This window comes from Antedon bifida, chromosome 1 (assembly GCF_963402885.1).
Source record: "Antedon bifida chromosome 1, ecAntBifi1.1, whole genome shotgun sequence".
NCBI classification, from domain to species: Eukaryota; Metazoa; Echinodermata; class Crinoidea; order Comatulida; family Antedonidae; genus Antedon; species Antedon bifida.
Window position 1 is genome coordinate 29,608,611 of NC_136226.1, and position 20,623 is coordinate 29,629,233.

General features: G+C 31.2%; 1 protein-coding gene across 1 annotated transcript in view; it reads left to right on the plus strand.

Annotated features, from left to right (window-relative positions):
* LOC144848943 (colorectal mutant cancer protein-like) overlaps window positions 1-20,623 on the plus strand; it is an 85,412-nt gene that overhangs the window by 5,965 nt on the left and 58,824 nt on the right. Inside the window, exons 2-3 of the mRNA XM_078705895.1 lie at window positions 7,232-7,527; window positions 14,440-14,582. Of these exons, the coding sequence (XP_078562021.1) occupies window positions 7,232-7,527; window positions 14,440-14,582 (439 nt within the window). The remainder of the gene's footprint in view (window positions 1-7,231; window positions 7,528-14,439; window positions 14,583-20,623) is intronic.

Here is a 20,623-nt window from a genome sequence, read left to right on the forward strand (position 1 = left end):
CACTGTTTTAATAACCACACCTTGAATTGGCCTTGTCCTTGTGTTTCATTACTCTCATAACAGTAATTAATTAATTAAAAGTAACATGTGTCTAGCCTACTCCATCAAGGACAATGCAACCAAATTTATATATTTACCATACTCTTTATTTCTATCAAGATATCTATTTAATTTTAGATATAATAATTTTGTAAAGAAGATACTGCAAGACAGTTATTTGGTAACAGAATTAGGCTAGAAATTAGAAATTGTACAGTAAATAGCTGTACAGTAGTTTACCTGTGCAAAATATCTGATATACGGAAGAATAAAAATTGATTACCATCTAAAGTATTTGATATTGGTAGATCAGATATTACTATCATGATTAAATCTAGAAATTGATTCTAACCTAATTTTGTTTGAAAATTGGTTACACCCCTTCATATATGCACAATTCTAAAAAATATAGCTTTTTATTGCTACTGTAGAGTATGATATGTGTATCAAATGTATTGGTTGATAATTTGTTGTAGAATCCACAATGCAAAAATCTACTGAAAATCAAGTCCTGCAATCAAGTGTAAACCTGTTAATTACAAAACGTAAAAGCAAGCAGAAATGAAGCATGCTTCGTGGACATTTCTAAATTGAGAATAATATGATGTGATGGTGTATTGTTAAAGGTGGCAAAGTGGAAGTATTCCTTCTGGCTACCTTTTGTTCATGATCCATTTATTAAGTAATGTCGAGAGATTTGCTTGTTTTTATAATTTATTCTGAATGTATTCGTAAAGACAACTTTGCTTCTTGATTTTTGTCGGTAAGCTTGTCATTCCGTTTGACAAGCCGCTTATTATTACAATGTGTATTGTAATGCCGCTTTCCAAATATAAAAACATTTCTTTCATTAATTTAATTCAGATCTTAATACCTTTTTACAGTATTGTTTAAATGAATTTGTTCGTTAAAATGTCACAATATATTGGAATAAATAATAGATTACAGTAAATACTTAAATAATAATATGGACATGATGATGTCATTTCACTACCATATTTGGGCACATCACACTTTTTTTGTTAGTTGTAAGTTTGATAGTGTAGGCAGAGCTTTAGTGTCTGTTATCAGTGATAGAACTTCAGCTCTCAATATTCTGTAGACTTGCTTAAAATAACTTTATGACAACACATACATAATTTGTAATATTCATATTTCATAATGATGTATGTACATTGATAGCAATGTTATCATCTCTTTCACCTTGATTAATTATGGGTGTTGCAGTGAATTAGTCATCCAGGTTGTTCATCATTTAATAACATGTTATGGAAATGCATAGCTGTTGATGTAAAATAGGTTGAGGTGACACTGTAAAATTCTAAAAATATTAAAAATTAATTTCCTTGAGAACTTTATAATACATGTTTGTAATATTAAAGATGTATTGTCCCCCAAAATCATGAAAAATAAAGCTTTAAAAAATCAGATTTTTAATTGGACATTTTGTTGATTTAATGAGTTTATTCATATAAACAAATAATGATTTCACTTATAATAAGACAAAATAAACAGTTAAATTTAACCAAAACCCCATTGTCTGACAGATAATTTGACAATTTTTTGCTTTCAATTAATACAGTTTTTTCTGGTAAATTTTCAAAAAATATTTTTTTCAGGGAGACAATATATCTTTAAGGTAGATGTATGAAAACATTAACATTAGTGGTAAATGGTTTATCCATATATAACTTTAGAGTATAAATAGGAAAATTGTATAGGTAAAAAAAATTGGGAATAATTAAAACAAATTAAGTACTATTACACTAACAATAAATTAAACAATTAAAAAGTAAGCTTTTTATGTAAAGTATACATATGTTCCTAATATCAGGTCTTTACAGTTAATTGCCTTTAATTAACTAAAGTATAGTAGTTATTAAAACAGTTTTTTTGCTATATGATTTATATACCACATGTGTTTCCACTACGTGTTACTGTACATAATTGGTGTAAAGGAGAAATACTTACATTATAACATGGAGGAATTTTAACCCATATTTTCTAATAAAATTTTATTTATTTAGCAAAGTGAACTGAAACATGTCGTGGACAGATGATACAGTAGAGTAGATATTCTTTCTCTTCCAGTGGAGAATGAAGGCTAGTATTTCTGTCCTCCACATTTCCCGGTTTTAGGCTGCAGTCACTGCCTCTGTCCATGTCCTGTACCCTAACTTGTTCCTTTTCCACAGGTCTTAAGCTCTGTCTACACTATCAAACTAGTTTGACAAAAAAAGTGTGATGTGCCAAAATCATGTCCATATATGGGCACATCATTTTTGTTTTCACATAAAGTTGACAGAGCTTTACAGTTGTCTGTTGGTCCCTCTTGCAGGTGACTAATTTTTATTTTCATCATAAAAAGTAGATTATAGTTAATACAGTAAAAGAAAAATAAAAAGATTTAAACAGTATAATGACTCATGCATTTAATGTTAATAATGTTAGATTTTTTTCTGATAAATTATATATTTCAAATAATAATTTTAATCAATATTCTAGTGCTTTACATGTTGAGTAGCAGACTATTAATAGCGGTTAAGCACACTATCACACTTAACTGTAAATCTACTTACTTCATATCTGTTGTACACATGCTGTTTATTCCTAAGTCTTTTGTAGTGCTTTACTCTATGTGTTGCTAGTGTTCAGGTTGTTCAATTTGTTAGTTGGATGTATCCACTCTGCAGGTTCTTTTTTTCTGCAGAAACTACACTATCAAACTTGTTTGACAACAAAATGTGGTACCCAAATATGGTAGTGATATGCTTAAATATTGTATTGCTATGATGTCATCGTGTCCATATATGGGAACATCACATTTGTTTGTCACATACAGTTTGATAGTGTAGACAGAGCTTTAGGCCAGTAGTATAGTAGATCAAATTTGCCTTCTGGATAGGTACAGTAGAGTTGGAAGTAGGGTTCATTTCAGCTGCTACAAATACCAAGTCATTATCATTATTCAGGAAAAAAGGGGGTGGGGTTCACACGAAACTTACAAACACCCTGGCTACATCCTTAATTCCTTAGAAACTCCCATCTTTATTCTAAATCTGTCAGGTAAATATATATGTACATGCAGATTACTGTAATAAAACAATAAATACTGTTTTCTTTTAAAAAAAAAAGAAAGAAAGAAAATGATAAAAACACTTTGGAATGAAGTTATTTGATATCTAGACACAAACATTATTTATTGTTTAAATTTCAATTCAAAATGGCTCTCAACATAATCATAAGTTAAATCATCATTTTATTTCTGCTTACATTTAACCTTGTTGCTAAGTAACCCACATTCAACTGTGCCCCTGGGCATAATGTTACTCTATGTAACATTATAGTCAATTTATAAAGTCTCTTATGATTTATCATAATGTCATTTTGCATTTCATTGCAATATATTAAAACATTATGGTACTGATGATACCTTGTCAAAATGCTATTAATACCTTAATATGAATCAATGCATTTATGCTATAACAATAATACATTCTTCAATACTACCTACTGTACAGAATACACTTGAAAATGTTTATATCACAACAAATTTCTTTTGCTGAACTACCAAATTGTTGTTCCCACCAGAAGTGAATTATTGGCAGCAGTAATTAAGTAATACCACATTGTTTATATGGCCACATTATTTGTATCAACATCCCTAAATCCTTGTACTATATACAGTACTACTAACCCTAATAGTAATAATAATCCAGTACCAATACAGTACATTATTTGGACCATTGCAAACAAATATTTGGACCACTACCAATACATTATTTGGACCACTACCAATACATTATTTGGACCACTATAAATACATGTTATAATTTGTAGACCAACCCATTATTTGTATCAACACTACCAAATTATCTGTACCAACCCATTATTTGTACCAACACTACCAAATTATCTGTACCAACACCAAAACATTATTTGTTAATGTTACCAACACTACTAAATTATCTGTACCAACAACAAAACAGTATTTGTACCAACACTACTAAAATATCTGAACCAACACCAAAACATTATTTGTACCAACACTACCAAATTATCTGTACTGTACCAACACCAACACATTATTTGTACCAACACTACCAAATTATTTGTACCAACACTACCAAATTATCTGTACCAACACCAAACATTCTTTGTACCAACACTACCACTACCAAATTATCTGTACCAACACCACCAAATTGTCTGTACCAACACTACCAAATTATCTGTACCAACACCAACACATTATTTGTACCAACACTACCAAATTACCTGTGCCAACACCAAAACATTATTTGTACCAAAATTACCAACCATATTTTCATCATTGTTATGAAACATCATTTATTACAGTAGCTAGTTAGTTAATGCATTTGTAGCCACTCTATTCCAGCATATTTGTTACCATACTAATGGTCTGATTCAAAATGAACTCCTCTAAATTGACCTGTATTTTCTATTCTATTTTATTTAACTTTATCAATACAGATTATTAATCAATAATGGTATGTCCTCCATGATTTTAGTTAAAAAGTATTCTAAATTCATATTTTCCTAAAATAGCAATTTAGATTTATTAAATTTGCCAACAATTTCTGAACATTTTATAATAAATGTGAAGAAACATGACCTTGTAGATGTAATGATATTTTAAAAAGAAACATTTAAGAAACAGAAAATGATGAACCTCTTAAGAATGTCAAATGTACTTAAGTATTTTATTTATCACTGGAAAAAAATGATTATTTACTGCTAAAGCATGTAGAACCACCTAGCAAGCTATCAACTTTATCAGCCAGCTATCGTGCTCATTAGTAGGCAGAACGTAGCCTTTACTCCACAGGGCCTACGGCCTGAAATAATGTTTTTATACCGTAAAACTCAACGAGTTTGTTGCATTAAGGTTTAAATATCAATCAGACTGTTTGTGTTTTGCATGTTGGAAATACAACAATGTTATTAGTGGTTATAACCAAGTAGTGCTGTATTGAGTATGTTGTGCTTGTGTAGAATCCAAATGTATTTTTAAGGTTCACTTACCTTACAGATGCATATCTTATTAATAATAAGGAATTTAATTTGCATGGAAAATCTACCAATATAGAATTAATAATATCTGTGTACCATACAGTACAATCATAGTTGGCCGATCTACCTGGCCGGAACAGGTTGATTTCAAGCATCGGTGATTTTTATTAGTTATTTTATCAACTTGATTATTTCAATATGATATTTGATGACATAAATTGCCTCAAAGCACATTTTAAAATTAAGATTGAATGTTAGATAGGAGTATTGTCATTTTAGATTTATTCGGAATTTTAAAGGGAAAATTAAATTGTTGAAATGATATTTGCAATCGGTAGATTTCCTTCAATAGTACAGTTTGAATTTCTATATCGTTAGATGTTTTAATGTTATCATAAAGGTTATATTTCATTTAATGTGCGAAGTGTATGAGAATCAATGCACGATATACCTTTAAGCAATGCTTAAAAACTAGCACGTTGCGTGAAGTACAGGGTAACGTGAGAACGCAGCGAAGGAAGGATTTTACGGAAGTTGTTTACTTATGTTCTGTAAGCGATACTAGCTTTGAGGCACGTGTTAATTTGGTACAAGATAGTTTTAGGGAAATGATGTGAAATTCAAAATAAAAACATTCAAAGTGAAAACATTTTCTTCTGGCTTCTATTAAGTATTAGTATATTATTAGTATATTGATATGATGGTTCATAGAGTATAAACCAGTATAAGTTTTATTTTAATTTTACCATCATATCAAAAACATTTCTCTAAATGGAAAAACATCATTACTGTACCTAAAGATTATTTTATGTATTTTACCCGATTTAGGTTAGGTGATACTCACTATTAAAACTACAGTACAGCAAAACCTCCTAAGGAATATACTGTTTTATAAGGTTTATACTGTATATTGTATGATGGCCTTGATTATTGAATAAATTTACATTAAATATTATTTTTATAAATAACAAATGTGACTCATTTATGTGAATAGATTATAAATGAATTATACATCATTGATATTCTAGCAATCATTAAAGTACCTCATTATTGTGTCAATTGTCCAATAGGTACTGTTATTAAATTAATTACTAATAAAATAATATTTGTTGAGGAAAGCAGATGTTTATATCTTCTGTTTGTTCCAATAAACTGTAATGATAAAATGTTATGGAGTTAAATGAGAACATAAAATGAATAGGGAGTTGTTTATTACTATAGAGACATGCTGTTATATGCTTTTATTTAAAGCAAATTTTTATTAATAATCAATTTAAATATATCAATGTATGATCTTCATCTACCCCTCCCCCTCATCTCATCCACACCCAAAATGAATATGAGGTTTTTTATTACAATAGAGACATGCTTTTATATGCTTTTATTTATTTAAGCTAATTTTAAAAATAATCAATTTAAAAATATCAATGTATGTTCCTCATCTCCCTCCTCCTCATCTCATTCCCCCCCCCCCCCCTCATCTTGCCATGTTACTATAGTAAATAAACTGTTGATGTGATGAACTGAATATAATGTACTAAATGCGGCTTTAAAGGCTCAGTTTTTAAGGAATTTTTTCAAAAAATTCAGGTGCTTAATCACCAGTTGATGCAAGTTAATAAATAATTCTGACGTTTTTAGCAGGTAATTGAGAAGATGGAATTATATTCTCTACACTACAAGTTTTAAATGAACATAATAACATTCAATTTAATGCTGTATGCCAACATTAATATGTTCTGAATGTGTCATGTGATGTAAATTAAATAGGTCACATAAAGATACAGTTTGTTATGTGAATTTACATTAGAACTTCTACTGAATGCCCATCAATGTTTTACTGTCTTTTTTTGTGATCTTAAAACTACATTATTAGCATTATATGTATTTATTTTATGTGCATATTATTTTTATGGACCATATGTGAACCGATCTGAATTCAATACATTCGTTTTTCTTTTGTCCGTAGCACATTTCTGCTGGTTTATGGACATGTTTCATTTTATATTAGTTAGTTTCACTGAGCTGCAACATCAGTCAATATATTGTATTCATTGTATTCATATAGATAGATATTAAAAATAAATTATTTGTATGGATAAAATGTATTAAGGAAACAGTTCAGTAATACATTTTTGTCTCATTTCATTTTTCTTAGACAAGATTTACTGGTGATGTGTCGGCAACTAAATATGGAAGAATGTGCCAATGAAGTCATCCACCAGCTAGGGGGCGACAGTATGGGTCGTATAACCTTTCAAGACTTTGCCCGATGTCGTAGGAAAGTGCGATACGAGATAAACGAAGCAGTAAAACAGCACGAAGAAGAGTTGAACAACGATAGTCTTGAAGCAAAGCTGTGCGGAGTTGATTCAGCGATTTCAGAGAGCCTGCCTAGTCTGCAACAGAATATGAACTCTTGGCCTAGAAGTATTGATACCAATACAAGTCTTGGTAGGTATACAAAGTTTCTGGGACATCTGTAGATAATTTGCAGCTTTTTATGTAGTAAATAAATATATAATAATATTTTCTACATTAGCTGGCGATAGTAACTACATTAGCTGTGAGGCAATTTTTGTTGCTATATTAGCTGTTGACCATTCTACATTAGATAGCTGGTGCTGATTTTTACAATTCCGTCTGGATTCTTCTGAGGCTGGAATTGACCAAGCAAACTTTCCTGGACCTTTGATTTCTATGCAAATCAAGCTACTTTTGTGCATTTTTTAGACCTAATACAGTACAGTGAAATAGTTGAATGTTAATGTCATTATCATTGCTGAATACCAAGAATGGAGATGAAATCATCTCAAGTATATTATTTCCATCAATCATTAATTGTATTTTTATGCAAGATTTGGTTTCAAATATGTCAAGACATTCTTAAAATGTTCGAAAATTATGTTTTAAACCTGTATACAGTAAGTTGTGTTCTGCAAGTTTTACCTACAGTATGAGAATTTTTTGCTGTTTTTATTTAATGAACTGTTTTCTAAATAAATGTTGTTATTGACTGAAAAGAATTTACAATTTAAAAGGAGAAGATTTGAATTTTCACGTTCATTCTGTAGCAATATAGTTACAAGTTTACAGATTGCAACCCGGAGGTATATCTTGAATCTAAATCTCATTGGCTACAATATCAAATTATTCTTATTGGTATAATACATTTATCAGGTGTCTTGTTTGTTGTATTTACTATGTAAAGTTACTGATTCTGAGGATGTTAGGCAGTGGTGTGAGAATTGTCACCTGTTTTGAACACATAATGTGTGTGACAAAAAGGACCCCAAGGAGAGTATCCTACGTGGAGGTTATGATTCTATTTAGCCTGCGAGGGGTAACATTGAACCATTCTTTACTTAGTTTGGTTGATTACCTTGCTAGGACTTGGGGTTATGTTTTAAATCTATGTTCTGCATGTTGTCCCCATGAGAATTCTAACAAGGTGTATTACTAAGTCACCCTGAAAGCATGCCTAGTGGTACGAAGTCTTCAGTACTTATCCGAAATAGTGTCAGCACATGTTCAGTTTTAAGGCTATTTCCAGTTTTAGTTTTGAATAATAATTAAAAGATAGATTAGTGTGTAAAATTTAGGCAAATAGCCAAGGATAACCATAAGCAAATCATTCACTATCCTTAATAGTGGCAAAGTCTTATTACAAGTCTTTGGGAGTGGAGTTATAATTTGTCATTAGAAAAAATCCACTGACCCAGGAACCCTGGATTGGTAGCCAAGCATCATAACCACCAGCTACAACTCCACTCCGAAACATTGTTATTAGTGCTTATGTTACATTGTTAGCTTTGAATTTAATTTATAGATAATAATCGATAGTTATTATTCCTAATTATATTTAAGTTTCTAATTTTACTTGAAATACAAAATATTCAATTTGTAACTTTCTATAAAACTTTATCCATTTATATATATAAATTCAGAATCTTGTTCAAATTGCCAATATATTTTTTTGTTCTGACATTTAGTAACATTTCTTTAATGTCTTCTTTTCTAGTTAAAAGATATAATCATTTTGAAAGAATCCAATTTAGTTTAGAATCTTGAAACTATAAAAATAATCTTTTGATGTATCTGTCATGTTACCAATTATGTTTTGTCTGATTGATTTCTAGTTTTTCCTACGACACCATTTTGAGATTTTTAATATTTAAAAGAAATTCCTATTTATCATTTATATTTATATCGATCAGAAATTTTAAATAAAGATACTGCAAAATGTTCAATTACAGAATTGGGAAATCTGTAAAATAAACATTTAAGTAATGTATTGTATGTTTTTTTAATGTTATCTAAAGCTCAGTCTACACTACAAACGTTACTGTATGTGAAAACAAATGTGATGTGTCTATATATGGACATGATGTGCACATCACTACCATATTTGGGCACATCACTACCATATTTGGGCACATCACACTTTGTTTTTTTCCAAACTAGTTTGATAGTATAGACAGAACAGCTTTAGGAAAAGATGTTTCTCTATACTTCGTGAACCATTAGTTTCAATATTTTGTGCACAATTTTCACCCATGCTTTGGAGTACAGTAACTATAGATGTCTTTTTATTCAATAGAAATTCACATTTTCAAATGTTTTGTGTCTAGGGAAAAATACATTAAATTGGATTTTAAAATTCTTGATTATAACATGAAAATGTGCAGTATGTTGAATTATTAATCTGTATTGGTTCATGTTGTTATTCATGATTAATAAAATGCATTACAATGTTGAAAACAAGCTTCTACAGCAACACTTGGCAAATATCCATGTATATCTCAAGTGTGCTTGACCTTTCACCCTAATATGCAATATGCACATTTTAGATGAATTATATATTGTAGCTATAAGTATAATATTGAGATGACATTTTAGTAAACATTTTACATTATATTGTCTTTAAATAGTATCTGTAGCTAAACAATAATTTATGGTTTACCGTAGATCAAATCATTCCGCCCTTTCTATGGTTCGCCAACATTTGTAAGTCCTTTGGATGGGATATTAAGCTGTTGGTCCATTGTAAAAATAGAGTACTACAGTATGCTGTTTAAGGGTCTGTTTCTGCTGCATAGTGCCAAATAAACCTCAGCTCAGTGATAACCGGTTAAATGGGGTTTTAACACCGAATTGAATGGGTGTTTTTTCACCGGTTATATTGCGCTGCAAAACCGGTTACCACAAAATTGTCCTGTTTCTGCTCCCATGAAATTGGGATTAATTTTAGGACCTAATTAGGTGTACCATCTATATACAGTAATAGTACTTTTAAAATATTCTCTACTACCAGAGATAGCACTGTCTTCAATTACTTTAACATCTCATTAGTTATCCGCTTGGTATACCAAGCGGATAACTCCTTGTAATTGTATGAGATCAATATTTTTGGTTATCCGCAACTTAGTTGCGGATAACCCTTGTTATTGTCACGTTTCTTTTTTTATCTTCTTTGTTATTCTTCTTTCTTTCCCAGAATTTTGTGTCACGCATATCTGTCATTCTTGTAAACATAACATTTCATAACTTGGTCAACATATGGACATTTACATGAAGTTGTGCACCTCCATATTTTTAATGACGTTAGAGTCGCGCAGCGTAAGTTACGCGCGATTTTATGAATTTCAATGATTGATCATAGATTATAAACCAAAAGTCATTTTGTATTGACACTTGGTGAACATTTAAGTCATATCAAGGGCGAACTTTCTATGGATTAAAAATGGCATGTTTCACAAGAAGTTACGCGTGCACGCGCATTTAAAATTTTAAAATGCGCAAAATTAATTTCTAATCAACTTTCTACGCTGATCATGACATTTTGAGCATGTCAAAAATTCCCACGCGCGCGAAAAAATTTACGCGTAAGGTGCGCACGGAGCATGAAAATCATGTGTTTTTCTCTTGAATTATAATTTTACAGTCTTTCCTAGTCATTTTGAAAAAGATTGACATCATTTCAAATTAAAATGACGTCATACGAACAGGTTGATTTAGACCATTTGCGCGCGTTTTAGTTGCAAAAGTGACAAAATATTGTCAAAATTATGCCTATTTTTAATCTATTATAGCTCCTCAGGATCATACATGACCCCCATTTTTTTAAATTTAATATGTAAGCAGATATGTTGTAGATATGAATTCAACCAGAATCTTTACCCCTCGGATGTTATGACGTCATCGTATGGCCACACGAATGTAAAATATAGGATTTTTTACTCTTTCGTTATTGCTCATCACATTAAATAGAGCGCATCTCACTTTTACGTGCCCAAAATTCTTCAAATTTGTTTTAATGTAATTATTTAGATAATTATCTTCTAAAATTGTTATCTTTATATGCCAATTTGATGACGTCACCGTGTTAATAATTGGATTTAAAAGATGGGTCTCGTAATTTCGTCTATGCTACTCTGTATATAACATACAGTGTATTCTGTAAACACTGTAATATGCTGTATGCTACAAAATAGGTACAATTCAGCACTGTAAACATTCTTAATTCATGTCATAGGATGGCATAATAATTGTTGAAGTTTATATAGTTTAAAGTATGTGCATGTTGCATTTGCGCGGATAACCCGAACTCGTCAAAGTGACGAGTTCAAATCTAGTTTTTCTGTATTATTCTTCTTTCCTTCCTTCCTTTTTGTGAGTCGTGTTCCTCTAAAATGTGTAAACATAACATTTCATAACTTTGACAACATATGGGCATTTACGTGAAGTTGTGCACCTCCTATTTTTGAATGACGTCATAGTTGCGCAACGTGACTTATGCGCAATTTTATGAATTTCAATGATTGATCATAGATTAAAAACCAAAAGTCATTTAGTATTGACACTTTGACAAAATTTAAGTCATATCAGGGGCAAACTTTCTACGGATTAAAAATGGCATGTTTGACAAGAAGTTACGCGCGCACGCGCATTTAAAATTTCAAAATGCGCAAAATTAATTTCTAATCAACTTTTTACGCGTTTCTTGTCATTTTGAGAATGTCAAAAATTCCCACGGGCGCGCAATTTTTTATGCGCGCGGTGCGCACATAGCGTTAAAAACATATTTTTTTCTCTTGAATTATATTTTTCAAGCCTTTCCCAGTGATTTTGAAAACAATTTAGACCTTTTCCAGTTTAAATAACGCCATACGAACACGTTGAATTAGACAATTCGTGCGCGTTTTTTATGAAAAAGCTTAAAAAATCGTCAAAATTATGTCTTTTTTTAAACAGTCATAGTTTCTAAAGTAAACCGTTAACCGTTTATTTTTATTACAAAATCTAGAAGTTGATGAGTTGTAGATATCGGATCATGCATCAATAAGGCTAAAAAAACATTGTGACGTCATCGTATGGCCACACGAATGTAAAATATAGGATTTTTGTCTCTTTCGTTATTGCTCATCACATTCAATGGAGCGCATCGCGCTTATCTGTATTCCTTTTTCTCCTACATTTATATATTGTGTAGGTCAATCAACTTTCTTTAGCATGAGATAAAAATATTTTAATTTTTATGACGTCATCATGCCTAAAAATTTTAATTACGTGGGTCATTAATTTCATCTTTACAGTAAATTTTAATCTGTAATAGCTCGTAAGAATAAAATGTGATAATCACGATTAAAACGTTTTCTGGAAGCTATTGGATTGTAGATACGAATTCATGTAAACATTTTGCCAATCGGATGTTGTGACGTCATCATATGGCCAGTTGAATAAAAAAAGTCGTATTTTCATATTTTGCGTAATAGTTCATCACATTTAAAAGGGTGCGCATCTATATTTTACGTATTCAAATTTCTTCTACACGTTAATATGTTGTTCCTGAGATAATTTCCTTCTGAAATTGCTATCTAAGTGTTTCATTTTGATACCGTCGCCATGTTAAAAATTGGAATAAATGGCGGGTCCCGTAATTTCACCTATTCTACACTGTATGTAATATGTATACAGCTTATACTGTTTGCATGTATATACTATATGACACAAAATTCAGCACTAACAGCATGTCATATTCTTCAGTTCTTGTCATAATGCCATAATCTTTATCTGTGTGCAATATTCCAACGTATGACGTGCACGTGGCGTTTGTCGTGGTGCGGATAACTAACTCGTCAAAGTGACGAGTTTCATGTCTAGTCTCATTTTATTGTTACAATGAATGATTACCCATTCAGAAATGGTAGTAACATAATAATTGTTGTAACATTAATTACGTTCATAACCATTCTCAAGGTACTGTAGTATACTATGTAAGATTACTATTAACTTCAGTACATTTTTACTATCTTTTTTCTAATGAGTTTTGCCTTGGGACAAAGTCTTGTTTCTTCTGCGACAGTTGTTTGCCTTTAAAAATCACTTTCTATCTTCTTTTATATCTTAGTCCCTCATTTATGCATGTACAGTATCTCTTTCTGTACCTGCAAATTTTTGGGTCTTATAGTTGTGTATATAAGAGTTTTTATTTTTGTATATATGTACAATGATTACGAAATAAATAACAAATGAATGAATATAGAAAGCATGCTTTTTTAAACAAATTGAGGTAATTTTTTTGGTCATGTAAAAATGTTCAAAAAAGGGTACTGTATCAATATGATTTTTACACTGGCAGCCTACTAAATCGATACAGAAGGGCACAACTTGGGTTGCATACAGTAAATCAGTAGAGCCAAAAGGTATTTAATTTTATGAAGCAGTTATATTTTCTTTACCACTGGCCATTTGCAACTTAATCGCAATCTTTCATCAGGTTTCTTATGCCCGACATTATCTTATCGCCAATTGGTCTGTTTGTTTTCTTAGGGTGGTCTTTGGTTTGTTAATGGTGTTCCAACTGATGAGGATACTGTACTATAGAGGATAAGACTTGCGGTTTTTAATGCTTTGACTATTTTAGTGTTATTTGACATACTGTAGTCTGGTACAATCAATCTGTGATTAAAATATTATACAAGTTGTGTTTTTACATTTACATGTGCTGACCATTGCATCAGACGCCATAAAGTGACACTAATGGGACTACAGCTACTATACATTTGAAGTGGATTTTGTGTTTTGTTCAGCCTTGATACTACTATAGTTAATAAACATGATTATTTATTTATTTATTCTTTTTTTATTCGGCAGGCACTTTCAGTACTCTAGTGCACTGATTTTTCAAAGTGGTTAAACAACATCTTTTAATAACTGAATTTTCTTTACACAGTCGAGCAAATAAAGCCAAGATTATGTTTTGTAAAACTCGTATCATACTTGAATCACATTATTTTATTTCAAAAATGTTTTATCAAATTTATCAATTAGTTTACATATACTATATGTTAATTGTTATTTCAGGTACAGGTTACTCCTCAACAGCAAGAGAGTCCTGGGATCATGACTCTGGGGCACGGGATCTGAGTCCGGAACCAGGAACGTACATGCAGAAAGCAGGGGATGGAAGCAGAAAGTCTGCTAAATATCTTGACATGGCCAACAAAGTAAGTAATGATTGAATCAACTAACATTAGTGTAGTGTTCTAAAGCTCTGTCTACACTATCAAACTTTATGTGACAAAAAATGTGATGCACCCATATATGGACATGGTGATGTCATATCACTACCATATTTGGGTACATCACACTTTTGTTGGTCAAACTAGTTTGATAGTGTAGACAGAGTCCACTGTGTTCTTGTAAATGTACAGTAGAAAAATAACCTGCGACTCGCAGCCTACTAGGTATAGGCTGAATTGCACACTGGTGTGTGTGAACAACATCTTAACTTCTTTCTGAATAGTCCCATTGTTGTGTGCAGCTGACAACCAGCTCTCATTAGCAGGGGCTTAAATCAACTACAACACTTGGGTATCTCCCTACTCTTCTGATAGAATCAGTCAGTTAGACACACTGGACCTGATGGCCCAAGCCCATTGTCTTCAACGCGTTCCCATGATGCAGAACAGAAGCGCGTATAATCATATACTATATTATTTTACATTTAGATATGAATACATAAGCTGTCATATATACAAGAAACCAACAATAAATAATTAATTAACAAAATATGATTTTTTTTTTAATTTTCTCAAAACACTATTGTGTGGACTTCTTATCCAGGTATTCAATTAATTAAGTACCCATCTACTCTAGTTCCATCTACTCTGAAAGTAGTCTGATACCTGTTAAATATTTTAACAAAACTTCTGACGCCAAACTTGGGCTGACATAGATTTGAAACTTTTCTTTAATTTGAAAAAAAAACACCCAAAAAACAATATCAGTAATGTATAAATAGAAACTAATTCAACAAATGTGAAACCTAATTTTCGGTAGAAAAAAAAATTGTAATGAATTCTGAAGAGTAATTGATTGAAATTTGCCATTGGCTAAACCAAATCCGTCCCGGAATTCATTATTCTTTAATGTCACCATCTCCTCTGGGAATGGTATTTCTTAAATTAGTAAGAGCTGAGAAACAGATATGAACGTGTTATAAAGATCTTTCTTGAAATGAGGAGAGCGGCGGAAGCAGTTGAATACTCATGTCGACATCAAGGGAACTGGTTTATATGCGAATGCGAAAATTGTAAAGAGTTAAATAGTAACAGATACGTTTTAGAAGAAGTAGTGCAGTGCACACTAATCATGGTTGTAGAGTATAAGCAAATTGTATTTAAAAAGTACAATTGACCTATTTTCTGTTCATACATTCAAGCCTAGTTTTCAACAACTTGAAACTGCATGAAAATGGATGTATACAATATTTTATATTCCTTGGTGTGAGATGCACCCCAGATAAGGCTCTACCAACGGTTATCTTATACTGTGTAGGATATCCTTGGATACATAAAATGTTTGCTAATAATGTACCTAATACCTGGGCTTATATGTGTCTACTGTAAAGGGTTTAGGATAGGCTTGTATCAGTGGCAGTAACCTGTTTCTGTATCTAGGCCTAAACAGGTTGTCTAACCTTTTATTTGATAATAAAGTGCATATAAAGTTATTTTATTACAAGATTGAACTGCATTTCTTAAAAACCAGAAAATATTAATAAAACACCTTGATAACCGGCCTACATTCCATGTTAAACTTACCCTATATATGTGTTCCCATTCCTTAAAGAGATTTAAAACACAATATAATAAATTGATTTAAACTAACAAAGTTCAAAGAATTTTGTCTATTACTGTAATACAAGCAACTGTGGCATCATTTCTGATAAATGATAAATTGCGAACAAAAGTTGCACAGGATGTAAAAATAGACAGATAATAAATATCAAGCTATAAATATGAAATTCATAATATACATTTTGAAAAAAAATACAAATCTTTTCCATGCAAGGTTATAAACCATAAATCCCTTGATATTAATAAAGATCATTTATAATTATTAATATTGAATTAATATTTTATTAAGTTGATTTTTCTTTTGACTTTTTGGGCTATCCTTGGTTTCTAATTTAATGTATTTGCTTGAAAATTGTTTGTATTCATGTAACCTTTGTTGAAACCAAATAAAATCAAATCATATTATTATACAATTCTCTAAAACTCTTCAAGAAAAAAAATGTGATTCTTATAGTGAGCCCTCTAGGTATATTGATAACATTTGTAAAATAGCACCCTCTATAGTTTTGTATACAGTGGTACTATATATCCTATTCTGAAGATGTAAACCTCAATTTAGTTTATTACATTCTATTGTACAGATTTTTTAAGGATGATAATTGTTTTTTAAAGTATAATAGCATTTCTTTTGTTATCTCTCTTTTTTTCAATTGTTCAAGATATAATTTTTTTTAATTTTGTTGTTGAATATATCCTATTTTAATGTCACATAATAGTTATTTATTTTGACCAACAATTGGGTCACAAAAGATTATTTACCTGAGAAAACTTTAATTTAAAACACATAATAGTCAAATTGTCTGTTAGACAATGAATTTTTTGGTTAAATTTAACTGTTTATGTTGTCTTTTTATAAGTGAAATCATTTTTTTTCTTGTTTTTTTTTCTTATGAAAGTGAATAACTTCATTAACTCTGCAAAATGGCCTATTTAACGTCTGATTTTATAAATCTTTATTTTTCATGATTTTTGAAGACAATACATCTTTAACTTTCTGGTTTTTTTCCTAGTTTTTGTTGAATATAGTAGAATTTTACATTTCATTTTATTATTTGTAAGATTACTATACTAAATCTAACATTACAATACCAAATCTCACGTTGGTATTAAAAACAAATCAAACTCGGTCATGTTGATAATAATACCGATGCTGGACTCCAGAGAACCAAAATCAGCCAAGCGTAGCAAAGTACAATCAAGCACGTCACAACATTCTGACCAGAGGCCTACTTCTACTACAAGTTTCTTTTTATTATGCGACAACATTACTGTCTGGACACTAAGGCCTCGCTGAATATAGGTACATTTTGAGCATCTTAATAAATGCTGTATGGTAATTTCACCAACTCCTGTGAATAAACTTATAATGGTTAAGTGATTGATGATACATTGTGCTTGGGATAAAATTCCATGTTTTTTTCACCTGACATTACACTGGCGTATTTCGTGTACAATAATTCAGAAATCAACATTTTTGCAAATTAACAAAATAATTTTTTTGTATTAGGTATGCAAGGGTATTGCTAAACACTGCAAACCTCAGCAAATCTCGAAAAAAAGCATAGAAAACCCCATTGAACCAGCCTAAAAGTTAGTGAATTGTGTAGTGTACTACACACTTGATGTCAATTTCAATGGGGTTTGCCATGTTTTTTTTTTAGGTTTGCACGGTTTTCTAATTATTATTTAAAAAATTTAAAAACAATTATATACCAAGTGTGTAGTGCCCATATCCAAAACAAAACTATATTATTAACCAACAATATTAAATGGATTTTAGAAATTATTTCTTAAAAGTGTTTAATGGTCATTTGATATCTTTTTTAATGAATTCCAATACAATACTAGCTTGTATTGCTAGAATAATATTATCAATGCACCAAGGATCTAAATATTTTAATAGTAATTTTACATTGGTCATTTTGCATTGGTCATTTATCATTGGTCATTTATCGGCTAATTGTGGATCAATAGTCAAATGATTCTTGTACAAGTCTAATGAGGACATAATCAATTGTCAGTTTGTGATTACACAGCTGGACACACACCTTGGATGCACTGCATGAATTCAACATTTTATCTTTAGAAACAACAATCGTTACTTACCGCTAACATTCTTCTTGAATTGATAATTATATAGTCTACTGTACCTGTCTACCTCGTTATCTGCCATTTGGCAGGTCCATGACAGTCTTCTTTCTCTATAATTCTCTAAATAGTGCTTCTTCTTTTAGTTCTGAATATGTATTTTTATTTTTTAATCTATCAAACATAGCTATCAATTTCCTTCCTCTTCTTGTTTTACCTTCATATCTTCCTTTCTATCACAATTTTCAATAATTCTCCTTACCTAATTACATTACCTAGTCTTCAATCCATTTTATAGTATTAGAGTTTTATTTTCATACTAGCCAATTTCAAGATACCCATGCTTTCCTAACCAAGTCTCATGTTAGATTTATGTAGTTGGACTGTTTTTTGCTGTCAAAAAAGTCTTGTGAACTGTGACAGGATTTGAACCAATGCCATTGGGATTGGCAAGCAAGCATAGGAACCACCAAGCCACACTACCACCACTGATATGCTGCAAAGTAATCTCTGTCAAAAGTGAATGTACTTTATTCCATTGGGATCGTTAGAGGGAATCGAACCATGCATACAACGGGCTTCGCGGTTGAACGCATACATCGTAACTTCAAAGTTTTTACCATCTGTGTTAGATGAAGTTATCAACCATTAGCCTTAATATGCTTTTAATACCTATAATTATAATTAATATGTAATAATCCAATTATTTCATCTTTAAATCAACATTCGTTTAATGATTTAGCAGCTGGTGGGGTAATTATGGTATCTTTGCGGCCTGTTAATTACTGATTTTGAAGGTTTTTTTCGTATCAGTTGATCCCCCATGGAAGGATGCCCTTTCAGAAATTGATTAAAGAATCTCGGTTTGCTTGCAGCAAGCAAACTCTAATGACATACATTAACTGTATCGTACATAAACATCATTAACAAGAAAATATTTTGATAAAATGAAAGGCATTTAAGCAGCAGTGAATGTTATTCGGTGTTGAGATGAAAGCTGCTTTTGCTAATTGGAGTTCATAACCTTAAATAATCATCTTAGACTTGTGAAAGGTATGTACGGAGTGAGTAATAACTTTTAATTGAAGTTTTAAATAGTTTTGTTTTAAAAAAACGAAAACCATACTGTGTTTTGATAGATATTACATATAGCATGGAGGAAATATTCCTCCATGCATACAGTAAACCCCCTCCTATAGGACACCCCAATTATGAGGAAACTTTCTCATGAGTAAGAGGCAAAACAGTTTGTCGAAACACTACGGCCAACCTTTATTTGGGGAACACCCCTATTAAGGAGAATTTATGTTGGGTCCGAAAGGTGAAGGGTTGTACTGTAAGTTAAAAAGATTACTGTGATATTCATAATTGTTTAATGCTACATGAACTGCTTACCATAATAACCATACAGTACCCTAGATGTACAGTAATACGCATGGCGTATACGCGTAACTTGTATTACCGCTGCTGGCGGGACAATCTAGATCAGGCAATGAAATAAAGGAGACATATTGAAGTTTGCTCTTGAGTCTTACTACATGCTTTTTATTCAGTAATAATTAAGATGTTTTGCAATTAAAAAAACTCCTTGTTCAAATTAGTTTTACATTTAACTAGTAGTAACTATGTTATCCAAACCTGGGCATTTTCTTCTCTCTCTCCTCAACTAATATGCACATGTTGTTTTTTGTTCTGTACGTTCCAGTAATCATATAATGTTGTAGACAAGCAAGAACAGGTTAACATTTCCTGATTCCCATATATCATACCAAAGTTATCCTGGACTATTGGAATTAATGGAAGTATCAATTATCCATCCCGTCTGACCGTCTCCTACGGGATTATTCTAAAAATAGGCTAACAAAAAGGTTAAAGTAATTGTGTCATTATTTTGTGATGAAAGTTAAAAACTTAATTTTTACAGTTTGTTGCCAAACAATAAATTATTGTAGCTACAAAAAGCTTAACAGACTAAAAAGTGTGCCCAAATATGGTAGTGATATGCCCAAATATGGTAGTGATATGACATCATCATGTCCATATATGGGCACGTCACATTTTTTTGTCAAGTTTGATAGTGTAGGCAGAGCTTTAGGATGGTTTGATATTTTTAAACAATTACTTTTGTACTGTATTTAGTCACAATACAGTTTTAAAGGGTGAGTGCTACAGCATCTTAAAAGCACACCAAAACAAAAGGTTACACTCATCTTTAACAAACCCATCAACTACACACATACTTGCAACAGTTTTTATAGACAACTAGACAAAAGAATGGAATTATGATGATAGTTAAATAAAAAATAAAGCGACAATGA